The 14,387-nt window shown below is 36.4% G+C and overlaps 1 protein-coding gene across 2 annotated transcripts; it reads left to right on the top strand.

Annotated features, from left to right (window-relative positions):
- The first annotated feature begins 643 nt into the window (after positions 1-643).
- LOC138325634 (uncharacterized) lies at positions 644-13,826 on the top strand. 2 transcript variants are annotated; one of them, XM_069271427.1, is made up of 8 exons: positions 644-765; positions 8,425-8,520; positions 8,989-9,066; positions 10,681-10,710; positions 11,014-11,111; positions 11,297-11,386; positions 12,231-12,951; positions 13,553-13,826. In XM_069271427.1, the coding sequence occupies exons 1-8, from the start codon at positions 722-724 to the stop codon at positions 13,656-13,658; spliced, it is 1,263 nt and encodes a 420-aa protein (XP_069127528.1). In that variant the 5' UTR covers positions 644-721; the 3' UTR covers positions 13,659-13,826. The 2 variants fall into 2 exon arrangements, with proteins under 2 accessions (XP_069127528.1, XP_069127538.1); XM_069271437.1 differs by lacking the exon at positions 11,297-11,386.
- The last annotated feature ends 561 nt before the right edge of the window (positions 13,827-14,387 follow it).

Below are 14,387 nucleotides of genomic sequence, written 5' to 3'. Positions count from 1 at the left end.
TAAGTCTAATGCTGCACTTTGTTTTATCTTTGAACAAAGTCTTAATGTACCTTGAGAGTATTGTTTGATGTCGATTAAAACGAAATTGAGAATGAAACGTCTCCGTAATTAGTATCACCTATTATATGAATATCGAATTCGTAATACATGTATGTACCAAAGTACGAATTTGCTTTGAATTTGTGCTTCGTATCTGTAATTGAACGCGCCGTACCAGCAGAAATGAATCGGTACACGTGGATCACTTGAAGCAAAGATGACGGATCCATTTTAAAGAAACACAAAATATCTAATTCGATTATATGATATAATTATGGATTTTAGTGTATATGTTGAAACTAGTTAGGTACTGGTTTTATATCTGTTATGTTGTTAAAAAGTATATTTCAATAATTTAATAAAATTATTAGTTTTTTGTGATTTTCGAAGCGTATGGATAACTCCGCTTGTGGAAACATCTAGTGTTGGGGTGTAGATGGTGTTCATTTTTAATATTGGTGGGTGCCGTTGCGACTAATTTTCAGTAAACATGGGTGTGTCGGTATGTATTAGGTGCATGGTGGTTAATAATGAACACGCACGATATCATACCGTAAAAATATTATTTTTTTTATTCGATTTGCAGTATTGTCACCATTGTGACGTTACAAACATAGTGACGTCATAACCATTGTTACGTCATTGGGTGTTGCCAGGCGGTAAGGAAGGGCTGATCAGCAAGATGTCGGCAATTTACGGACAGGATCCTCTTTCGCCGTTCGCGAGGTAAGTTTCGAAACAAATGGACAAAATCTGCGGAATTGCATGAGTATTCAACAAAAATAATGGTTTTAGATAGAATTAATGACTGTCGATCATGCACACGGAGCTCAAAATCAATTGGTATGTAATAGCATCTGGCTGTCTAGTGTTCGGAGACCCGGGTTCGATCTCTGATCTATGGTGGCTGATTACGGCCATCTCGTGTTGTCGTGTTGTCGCCTTGTCGTGTTGTCGCCTTGTCGAGTTGTCGCGGTCTCAAACTGCGACAACCCGAGATTTAACAGTTAAAATGTCGACTTGTCGCGTTTTCGAACCGCGACAAGTCGACAACACGACAACACGACAACACGACAACACGACAACACGACAAGTCGACATTTCAAACACGCTAATTAGCGCGTACAGAATATCGTGTTGTCGCGGTAAAATGTCGACTTGTCGTGTTGTCGAGTTGTCGACTTGTCGTGTTGTCGCCTTGTCGTGTTGTCGACTTGTCGTGTTGTCGAGTTGTCGACTTGTCGCCTTCCTGTACACATGCGCAAACAATGGATAACACTCGCCATATTGGATTGCTAATGAAAATAATTGTGTGCATGTGTTTGTACCTAGATGAAGAAATTTGATAGCAATTTCTTTACCGAGAGTTGTCAAAGTATTTTTCTCTGAACTATGAATTTCAATAATTTGTTTATTATATGATAATCGTGTAATAATGGTCTGGTCACGCCGTCTGATTTGTACGCAGTAATCGTCATCTGTTAATTTTAAGGTCACTTGAACCGCTAAGGCCTAATAGTTCGAAGGCCCGTTAATCCGAAAATTATAAAATATTGCAATTTTATGGTGGCATATTTCTGCTATCGATTTGCCGACTTACGACTTAATAATGTCGACATCGTTAAGGCATTAAGTCGAAATCATATCGGAATATGTCGACATAAACAGAAGAATATGTCGACTTACCACATGTACATGCCCACATAATGAATCCAAGATATTTATGTAGACAGTCGGTAACTCGGCGATTAATGTGTTTATGCTCGGGTGTGACACCGACTTGTCAGTTATTGATGTCGACATCTAAACTAAAAGATGTCGACATCTGGTCTTGAAAGTGGAAATCAAAGGCCACCCTTTCATAGAGCACTGTGTAGATCGACGTTGATTTTGTTAATTCAAGTTTTTACTCATTTGATTTCAAAAAAAAAAACAAATGTGATCCTGCACATCCCGGCCATGAAACTGTAGTCTGCGTGTACGTAGCTGTTAGCCCGAGCTAAGGAAGTGTACAACGAATTATAAATATATATAACCGTGGGTTGAAAATTCGTTTCCAAGCTGTGTGTGTGTTTTGTTGATTGGCATTCGTACCAAGTCCATGTAGTACATACCGTACTATACTATATTAAAAGAATGAATGAAAATAAAAATAAAAAAAAAAATTAAAAAAAAAGATTTTTTTATGTTGTATTTTCTTGTGAATCCCGAAAAAAAACCAGTTACGTAATTTAAAAAGCCATAAAGGTCACAGTACAGTACACAATACACGTTGGGAAAACCAGCTTTACTTGTTAGCTTGGCCTACATAAATATTTACATCCCTCGATCAGAGATTTAAATAGAACGAATTTTTGTTACGGTCTTAATGGTCAGATTCAAACTTTGGGCTAAAAAAAGGGACGCGGTTTTAAACTCCCAACTCGCGATACATCTGCAACTATTTTTTCGTAGTAAAAACATGCGTTCTTTGTAGTCAAACGTAGTAAAAAAAGTCACGTGCTTATAACCTCATTCACGCCATTGGCCGGAATATACAATTGTATTATGGGTAACTAGTGCTCACGTGATTTTGTGTTTACTTCCAAATATGGTGATAGTTTGCTTTGCCATTTCTTCGGAGAAATTGATTTATTTGAAAATATTTAGACTCCAAAATATTATTAATATTGCATGCTTATCGTTTGACTTGCACATATGCACTGTTTTTACTATAAATAATGAACTGAAATGAGTTGTAAAACTGTCATTTTCACGTTTTGTAAATAAATGATATAATACGAATTGACCAATTCAATAGGTCTAACCGTCTAATCTAAAATCAGCGAAGATTCGGCTACTCCCGGCCCCATAAATTCGTAGAATTCTAAATTTATATTTATATATATTATCGTACCTGCTTTAGGGCTCAGAACATATATATATATAACACAGAGAAAATAAGGCCAAAGTATGTATAATATACCAGGTCAGAGAAATCACTCTATTTGGAAGTAAACACACACTCATGTGATCACTAGTTACCCACTAATACAATTCCCATATTTATTTACGGCCAATGGCATGAATGATGTATCAATCACAACTACGTTTTACTACAAAGAACGCGTGTTTTGTACAATTATGGGGAAAATCCTCCGCGGATCGTGGTTTCATTTCCACCATTTGAAATTGTTAGCAATACTATCATATCATAGTTTATTTTCCATATTAATTCCAAACAAATAGTTTATAAGCTTCCGCATAGCCCACTTAGCTTTTTGGGAATCTAATACATATGTACACATATACTAAGAAACACGGGCTTATGTGCTTACATGGCAGGTCTCAAGGCCCTCTACCAATATTGTGAATTTCATGGCCCTGGGGTCTCGGAATTTTCCCCAGGGGATAGGGTCTTTACCATACAATGTAGTTTATATAGGAGACATATTTATTTGTTTGTTTAAAAGCAAAACGTTATTCATAACTGTGCATATCGGAATTCAGGTGACTATTAGACATTCTCAACTCTCATCCATTTGTAAAAAAATCAAATTTTAACAAACTTCTTCTCCACAACACGGTTTTTCTCATTTTACAGCAAGTACAAAAACAACAACAAATTACAATCATGAAATATTTTGTATTGATATATTTTTTTTTGCAAATTTTCAGCAAAACAAACATGTTTCAAATTAAATTAATACACATATTTGATTAATATATTTGATCTGCATTCATTATTGAATTTTAAAAAAATTAAAAAAAAAAACTTTATAACATAGCAAAGGTACATGGTTTGTCATTTTCATCAAGAGAGATAAATCCGATTTGAAGGATTTTCCACAAAGTGGAAAAGTTAAAGCCGCATAATCCGTATCTTTCAGGGTCCGTAAATCAACAAAAGAAAATTAGGGTACATATATTATAAAAAGTTATCAACTTTTCCCTAATTACACACCCAAAAAGTCCCGAGTTCAAAAGAAATTAATGATTAAAAATTCGATATCCAGAGTGTTTGAATAATTCACTTTCCATGCATTATTCAACCAAAATTTAGACTGGTGCATTTCCTGGTCTAACCTGCCTATATTATTAGGCTGGAAATATAGATATATTAAGGCAAAAAAAAAAAAAAAAAAAAGCCTTATAATATAGGCCACGGTCAACATCCAACACAAATTTATTAGATGCGGAGTATATATACATGAACTTTGACATCTGCCATGGCACAACATGTAATCTTCAATTTATCAATGTTTCACAATCAAAGTCTACTCTAAGCCTTCTGTTTCAAATGGTGGAAATGAAACCACGATCCGCGGGGGATTTTCCCAAAACACAAAACACGCGTTCTTTGTAGTCAAACGTAGTAAAACAAGTCACGTGATTATACCTCATTCATGCCATTGGCCGAAATAAATATGGAATTGTATTAGTGGGTAACTAGTGGTCACATGAGTGTGTGTTTACTTCCAAATAGAGTGATTTCTCTGACCTGGTATTTATACATAATTAGGCCTTTTGAAGAAGATCTTATTTTCTCTGTGTTATATGTACATGTATATGTTCTGAAACCTAAAGCAGGTAATAATATTTATAAATATAAATTTAGAATTCTACGAATTTAGCCGGGAGTAGCCGATCTTCGCTGATCCTAGATTAGACGGTTAGACCTATTGAATTGGTCAATTCGCATTATATCATTTATTTACAAAACGTGAAAATGACAGTTTTATAACTCATTTCAGATCATTATTTATAGTAAAATAATACATATGTGCAAGTCAAAATGATATGCATGCAATATTAATAACATTTTGGAGTCTAAATATTTTCAAATAAATCAATTTTCCCGAAGAAATGGCAAGCAAACTATCACCATATTTGGAAGTAAACACACAATCACGTGATCACTAGTTACCCATAATACAATTGTTTATTCCGGCCAATGGCATGAATGAGGTATAAGCACGTGACATTTTTTACTACGTTTTTACTACAAAAAATAGATGCAGATATATCCCGAGTTTGGAGCTAAAACCGCGTCCCGCGGGAGAATTTTTAGCCCAAAGGTTGAATCTGGCCATTAAGACCGTAACAAAAATTCGTTGTGCTTTTATATAAGTGTATCGAGGGATGTAAATATTTATGTATATATATGGACAGGGCAAGCTAACAAGTAAAGCTGGTTTCCAAATGGGTATTGCGTATCTGTACTGTGACCTTTTTGGCTTTTAAATTACGTAACTGGTATTTTTCGTGATTCAAAAAAATTAAATATTGAAAAAATAATTGTAATATAGTATAGTACGGTGTGTACCACATGGACTTAGTACGAATGCTAATCCACAAAGCACACACACAGCTTTTAAACGAATTTTCAACCCACGGTTATATATATTGATAAATGATTATGGCCAAGAGGATGGAAATGCACTCTAACTTCCTCAGCTCGGACTAACAGCTACAATGTGTACGTACACGCAGGCTACAGCTGCATGGCCGGGATATGCAGGATCACAATTTTTAATTTTGTAATCAAATATATAAAAACTTTTCTGAATTAACAAAATCAACGTCGAACTCTGCTGTATGGCGCCTTGCTGCATATACACAGTGCCCTATGAAAGGATGGCCTTTGAATTCCACTTTCATGACCAGATGTCGACATCTTTTAGTTTAGATGTCGACATCAATAACTGACAAGTCGGTGTCACACCCGAGCATAAACACGATTAATCGCCGAGTTACCGACTTTCTACATAATTATCTTGGAATCATTATGTGGGCAGGTTCATGTGGTAAGTCGACATATTCTTCTGTTTATGTCGACATCTTCCGATATGATGTCGACTTAATGCCTTAATTATGTCGACATCATTAAGTCGTAAGTCGGTCACTCGATGGCAGAAATATGCCACCAATATGGTCTATGGTACAAGCACTGACTTCAGTTTTCTATATTCAAAGATAGTGGCTATTTCAAATGATTTGCGCATGAGTAACAGGAAGGCGACAAGTCGACAACTCGACAACACGACAAGTCGACAACACGACAACTCGACAACACGACAAGTCGACATTTTACCGCGACAACACGATATTCTGTACGCGCTAATTAGCGTGTTTGAAATGTCGACTTGTCGTGTTGTCGACTTGTCGTGTTGTCGTGTTGTCGACTTGTCGCGGTTCGAAAACGCGACAAGTCGACATTTTAACTGTTAAATCTCGGGTTGTCGCAGTTTGAGACCGCGACAACTCGACAAGGCGACAACACGACAAGGCGACAACACAACAACACGAGATGGCCGTAATCAGCCACCATACTGATCTGATCGTTCATACATGTATATCCACTTTTACTACACATATTTCAATAGACTTTGACAACGATGAACTCACGAAAACTACAACCAACATGCGTATAACATTTCTCCAGTATATGTTTTGATATTAGTTTTATATTTGAAGGTGTTTCTATTTCAGAACATTAGGCTTAAATGAATATCATTGATATAGAAGAGAAATAGAGATGGCCCTATGACCGAGCCTTGAGGGACACCGAATTTTACTTCAGCTGTGCTAGACTTTTCACCCTCCTTTATATGATATAACAACAGGTTTTCTGATAAGAAAATCTTTAATTTATGTGTTAACCTTCTCGTTTGACTTTATTAGTGGAGCTTGTGATAATACGTTCATTTGTTGATTTTACAGCATTACCGTCGTGAAGATCATGCACCTTTATTTCAAAAGGTCTCGGGTTCGAAACGTACAATCACTACCAACTGTGCAACTATAAAAGTAGGATCGATATATTGAACTGATATTGAAATGAATAAATAAATAACTAAATAAATAAATAAATAAATAAATAAATAAATAAATAAATAAATAAATAAGAAAAATAAAAAAAAAATAACAATGGCGTAAGTAATAACGTGTCTTGTCTATTGCCAATAAATGCCGTGTTTCTGTATATCGATCCTAAATTACAAACCATTAACATGGGCTTATATGCACATAAAACGACCGTCCCCCCTGCATGCTGAGTATTTTATAGTTATAATAATATATAATTGCACCAAGTTTTTTTTTATTTGAAACCTATCCTGGGTACATCGATGTCAGTTGCTATGTCAATTGCAATACGGTTTAGTAATAGGCTGGTGTAACGTCGAAAATGGACCTCCGTTGTAAATTGGCCTATATTTAGTCATACATGACCAATGTACTATTGGAAAACGGTCAGTACCATCCGTATACAATCGGAACCGTATGGTATACAGTCGGTAATTCAAATTATGAAGGATAGGGATATTCTACCCGAGGGTCACAAAATGTGGTAAAACCCGAGGCTTGCCGAGGGTTTTGCAACAGTTTGTGATCCCGAGGGTAGAATATCCCTATCCCTCATATGCACTTATGAAAGAGTATTTTTCTTTCATACATCGACGTTTTATTGCAATTTTACAACTATAATATCCCACCATTTGGAAACAAATTCGAAGAAATCCACAACTGAAAGTCAATTTTTCAACTTTCTCAGACAAACTTTTTACTCAAGCCTATGGAAAATCATATACTTTTGTAAAACAAGAGGCCCAGAGGGCCTGTATCTCTCACCTGGTTTGTAATGCCAAGTAATGTTCTGAATACAGGTTCATTGTTTCTTTTCTGAAGGAATTTTAATATTAACCTCTAAATCCCCTATTGGGCCCCACCCCTCCTGCCCCCAGGGGGTCAGAGCCAAAATTTATACAAGTTCTGTTCCCCTTCCCACAAGGATGTTTATGGCCAAATTTGGTTAAAATTCAAGCAAAACTCTCGGACAAGTAGTGATATATAGGATTTACCTCTATTTCACCTATCGGGCCCCACCCGTCCTGCCCTCGGGGGCCAGAGCCAAAATTTATACAAGTTCTGTTCCCCTTCCCCCAAGGATGTTTGTGGCCAAATTTGGTTACAATCCATGCATAACTCTATGACTAGTAGCGATTTAAAGGAAATGTTGACGGACGGACGGACGACGGACGGACGGACGACGGACGCCACGCCATGACATACATGTAAGCTCACCGGCCCTTAGGGCCAGGTGAGCTAAAAATCTGTCTGTGAATAGTTTTATGGTGCCGGGACCAGGCCTTCTTAAGGAAACAAGACTTCAAGAAAACAAAAAATTCTTAAACGATATTTAAATTTTAATAAGAAGCCATGATAACCTTAAGTTTGTTTAAACATGGCTATACAATGCAAGGGTTGGAATAGTTCTTTCATTTCAACTATTCACATCAATTAAAAAGGGAGTTTTATGACGTTTCGTGGACGAACAATAACGAATAATATACTTAAACTGTTTTACTTGTTAGTTATGAATATGTGATAAACATTTGATGACAGGTCTCCTGGATGTGCCGACAACCATTTATGGTCGCCCCGACTGAAGCCTCGCTGGGGGGAATATGACGTCATTACCCACGATGGGCTGTCTCGATTGTGAGTAAAATTTGCAATTCTAAATTGTATGCATACTGTTGTGTTTTTGAGGGTGTTTTGCGTTCGCGTGCTGGTAGGAGTTTAAGTCTTGTGAGTGAAAAACAAACAACAAACATTCTGTAAGAAACTGGGCAAAAATAAAAAATAAAAAAAACATTAGCAACATTGAAAAATAATGCTTTCTAACATCTCCAAAAATGTAAAGCCTATAAAACAAAGCTCTTACATGTAGGTGTCAGTCAATCCAAAGAAAGCAAAACAGATAGAATCACAGCCTTAAAAAATATGCAACAAGTTTAACAAGTTTACATGCATGCTAAGCCCGTGCTATTTTGTATCACGGTAATATTTTGCAAACATATGATACAATATGCTTCTAAACTGATAGCGAATATAAGACAGTTCATAATTGTTTGCCTTGATATTCACTTTATCTACTTGTATAACCAGAATAATGTACATTTTCAGCAAGAGTAACTTCGATTGCTGCCATCAAGGTGAAGTCCGCGGAAGTCACGATCCAATCGATACTTTCTGCTGCAATAGGTGAGTTCTGGTGCCTATTGGAGTTACCTCCCTTAGTCCTATATTTGTGTTTGTGAGTAGGTACTAGTACTGATTTTATAAGTGCAACGTTATATGTTTTAAAAAATGTGCGATCATAAAATAAATGATACCATTCCCACAAGAGTGGAAGCTCTGTAATATGCAAAGACCAAAGTTGCAACATCATCACAGTAACTTATAATCAGGATTTTGCACTCTTTAAATGTGAAATTGTCAGCAATTAAAATACGTTTAGCATCTGAGATATTTTGATTTTATATTGATTCCTTTCCTGGATGTTGTTAAAATTAAGTGTCGATTAGCTTAATTATAAGTGGAAGTTATAATATTGCAATTGGACTTAAATTAGAAAACGTACATAAGAAATTTATGGAAAAGGGTGGAATATCGGCCTAAAATGACATTGAGCAGTGTTTGATTTAGAATCATGGCTTTCATATCAACATTTTGATCATGGCACCGTGATGATTTCAGTGATCTTTGTATCATCTACATGTATATGTTGTGTGTGATGAGCCAAATCAATACAAACTAAAACAGACATCACCCCGGCGCTCAACTTCCACATTACAGACATATCTATCAATGTCTTGCCATTTAGATCTGACGTGTGGGCATCACAACTTGCGTTCAAGAATGATTCGATCTGACTTGAGTTTGTAATATCGAGGAGAAATAAATGAAAGTAGTAAACATTATGGGCATTCTATATTGAAACGTGATGAAAACTCGACATAACTTTGATATACAGGCATAAATCATCTTTCATTTTACAGTAGCAACGATATGTTAAAGTAGGTCTGAAATAGTCTTAATCCAATCCATACCCATAATTCAAGAGTAATTTTCGAACCTTCGAATTTTGAAAAGTAATTCCTATGCGAGTCTCTAGAAGCAATATGATTTTCGGGGATCTCTACTCATATATAGTTATACATTAATTAATCTTTGCTATGATATCAACATGAACTGCACTGCATGTTGGGCGTTATCATTTATTCCTGTTGCCCCATTACATAATCGTGACAGACGACTAAATTTTTGATATTATTTTTTTCTATCCCCTTACTAATGTCTCCCATGACATCATCTCACTTTTGACCATGAATTGAGCTCTCGCTCCTGTGAGAAGGCTCTGGGTTCTTTCCCCTAACCGACACACACAATACCTGCTTAGTGCTCAGCATAAAGGGAGTGGACCGACTGGTTTGTACATTGTCTGTAAAATGGGGTGTACTTGTTCTGTGTCTGTGACAGCAGCTTACTTCAGTGAGATAGCACTATAAAAACGGACACGACTTCCTCTTTCACAAAGTGCCACAACACAAATATACTGCTGTCTCCCAAACACATACATCGCACATCCCACACAACACACAGCATAGAACGTGAATTTAATCAACCAACCAACCAAAAAGAAAATGATTAACGATTGCTAAGTATCGTTCAGAAAAGATCCGTCGCTGTGTTTAAGATTTTGTTTAAACACCATAAGCAGTATGATATGAAAAATACAACATATGAAATATTTCTGTCGAGGATAACGAAATATGACATTTTAGTTAATAAATTACTGTTACTGTTATTTTGCAGATTACCAAAGCCCCTAGAAGCAGATTACACGTAAGTTGATATCATGCATGGCGTTAAATAATTCTATTGTTTGAATTAATAAATTCATTTTGGCTAAAGACCGTCTTATCAGTAATGTCATTAACAAATGGAAAATCGATCATCTTGCATCCAAGTTTTAAGAAGATTCGGTTGCTATATCATCAGTCCCAGGTGAAAATGGCATCGGCTCTTTTTCACCTGGAACCGGAGATGCAGTTGACGTGGAGTGTCATATTAATATATCATTTAGTTACGGCTTTATCGCCTAGACGACTCCGCCTGTTACTACGATTGCTTCTGTATTTATTACAGCGGCATGGTAACGCCAAAGAAAACTGACCGTCACGTGGCATGTGACCCGCAGGTGGATGTATTCCCGTTACACGACCGAACAAGAAAGGACGAAAACGGTAGAGTAATTAATATAATTATATATCATCTTAAACAGAATAATGAATCACAAAGCAACTGCAATGAATTGGGTTATTGCATATCATTATCGAAAATGTCGTTATACTTACATGCCCGTATCTTTTGCAATTCAATTTTAACATTTAGAAGCATTTAAATCCTACTAACATACTAACACATGCAGGCGGAGAAGTTAACTGTCCTGTGGGTACAAACAGGATTGTATCAGCAGAAGAATCTTATCGAACCAGTGGCGGATTACCAATACAAACAGGTAAACGTAATTGTCCTACTAACATTTTATGAAATAATATCACCTTAAGTTTTATAAACAAAAAACACCCAGGTCAAAGTCTTCCAAAGTTTGTTTTAGAAGGTTGAATATGTTGACATGCACTTCAGATGTACTTAGCCGCAGGATGAAAAGTAAGCATGATCATTTCGTGAGAAGTTGATTTTTGACCCGAATGTTTTCTGAGAGTTCTGCAGGTTGTTGTAATAATTGTGATACTAATGGAAAAGGATATGCTCATAGATGTAGGGAAATGTGTGGATCAGTTTCCTCCAAGTGAATAGTCGGGCAAAGGATGGCTTAAGTCGGTCAAAATGGTGAGAATATATCCAGTATAGTTTCTAATAAAATCGAAAAATAAAATATTCCGTCAAAATCGCTTTATTTGCGAAGAAACTAATTGATATGATAAACGTTTTGCCGGCTGATTATGTCCACGCAGCCTCGCGTTCAAAGAGTTAAGCGAATTTATTTTTTAGAACTGTGCTAATTTTAAACGGGGTTTTCCCTTTATTTCAGCGGACAAAATTGGACAACGTAAGCAGAACTGTACCGTTGTTTTGATATGTAAGGACTTTTGAGAGGCCAATGAACGCATTTAGACTGTTGGTTTTTCCCCCGACTATTCACTTTAATAACCTGCTGAATATAGTTAACTAAACAAATCGAGAAAATAACACCTCCTGAAATTTACGGCACCTGCAGTATACAGGTCACCAATCTATAATATTATCTGTGGTGTCAACATAGAAGACAACATGATAGTCATCTTTTAGAATATCTGATGTTGAATTGACATCTTTTCATTTGTATGTTTTCTATGCAGGCGAATATGTCCTACCTTCCTCCACGCGGGCAGCCATTGAAAGCACACACAATAAGTTGTACTGCTCCTCCAGTTACCAAAGTACATTCCAAGGGGGTGCAACATCAGTCTGCTGCCCCGAACAAACCCTGTGTGACGACCAGGAAGTTCCAGAGGGGTATTATCCAACCGAATATCCTGTCTTCTGTTGCCAAGATCCGTATGACAAGCAAGGTCCTTGTAACGAGATGGTGGACAATTTGGCATATGTTCCATCAGAGTGTAATTATGATGCATCAAACATCACAGAGTCTGGCTACGAACCTTCTTTCTTCTCCCCGATGGCTTACCAAAGAAGAGCTTTAAGTGATGCAAATCAAAACTTCCACGATCGTCTGGTGCAAGATGTATATCATTATCGTCTGCCCTCAAGTCTTCATTATCCCGAAGGGTTTGAAGAATATGATCAACTAGTTCCATGTACAATGGATGTCCAGGAGAAAGAACAAGAACAAGCAGATATCCCTCATCCTACGTCAAAGTTTCTGCGACCAGTTATTCCACCAACCCTAATTCGAGACATGGTCGACCTAAAAATGGAAATGGACCTTGCGAAGAAAGTTCAAAGTTTACCAGAAATCGAAACACCTAGCCGAAAACAGTTGCCTAGTATAGAAGAATGGACTGAATGGCCGCATAAACCTAAAGTAAGCCGGCCACAGAGATCGGAAACACAGAAAAGGTAACATCACATAGTCTTGATATTGGATTTACATTCAAACCTGTCTTAGCGCCCACCTCTGAACTATAGCCACCTGCGTAAGAAGACCACATTTTAAAGGTCCCAAATGTCGAATATCAACACAATTTGCCCTGTGTATAAAGACCATCTGGCTATAAAGACCATTTCTCCTCTGCCCTTGGGTGGTCATTATTAATAGGGTTGAGTGTTTAAGATAAGATTAACTTCATTAAAAAATTGTAATAAAACAATATTTAAGGATCAATTTGCTCGCGGTTGATGACAACAATACAATAAGATTTTTGTGTTTTATTTCCATAACATAAAACAATATATGAAATCAAGCTAATTCTTATAATTTGATCTTTTACGTGTATTTCTATTGTTATTGATGGACTCTTTTCTATTAGAAATCAACCAATCAAATGTGACGTAATAAATGATGACATCATTTATACTTTATGATCTGATAATCATTTTTAAGCCAATAGAAAATCTTGTTACAAGATTATATTATATTGAATTTTGACAAGGTAACTATTCAGTATGAAGTGTTTTAAAATGTAACTCTTCATTACATATTTTTTTTTTCTTTAAACAGATTCAACATCTACCATCCAACGACCATTCCAGATCTAAGAGATTTCAAAGTATATTCGAAGAGGGTTTATTTCAATGGTTTCAACTCATCGGCTTTCCGTGGTTAAAACGTTATAATTAAGGACAAACATCAGCATGAAGGATGCTTAACAAATGGTGGAGATACCGTTTTGTGCGGCTTTTGTAGTCCACTGTCCTAATGAAAATGTAAAATTTAAAACCACCGTTTCTGTTTTGTATCTATCAATATGTCCTGTTTAATAAAAGAAACTGTATACTATACTGAAGTTATTGAAGTCATCTCTGATGAAATCGATGAAGATTAATAGAATTTTTCCCTATCTAGAGGATGTGACAACTAAATCACAACCCGAGGGGTAATTCATGAACGTCCAACCCAAGGCTTGCCGAGGATTGGACATTGAGGAACATTCAGAAATTCCCTTGAGGGTTAATATTTGTTGTCACACCCTCATAGGTAGGGAATGATCCTTTTTTCATACACAAAAGAGAAAGATGAGATAATAGCCTAAAAAGAAGCATTTTCGCCTCAAAACGAACATGGTACCTACGTCATCGATAATGCACGCCACGGTCTTACCGCATGAAGTCATGACGTTACGTAATTTTCTTCAGGTTCAAAAGGTTAGCGCATGCAATATGTCATACCCTAGGGGTTGACAGAGAAATTTCCCACGGCTAAAACCGGTGACAAACCAATGAACGGTGAGCGAATATCATGTTTATCGTAGTAAATATCAAGGAATGTAATCGGATTGTTTCAAATGCTTAACAAGATATATTGTAAAAACACGGAAATATAGAAATAATATATT

This window comes from Argopecten irradians, chromosome 1 (genome assembly GCF_041381155.1).
Source record: "Argopecten irradians isolate NY chromosome 1, Ai_NY, whole genome shotgun sequence".
Lineage (NCBI taxonomy): Eukaryota > Metazoa > Mollusca > Bivalvia > Pectinida > Pectinidae > Argopecten > Argopecten irradians.
This window is presented reverse-complemented; position numbering and strand designations above follow the sequence as displayed.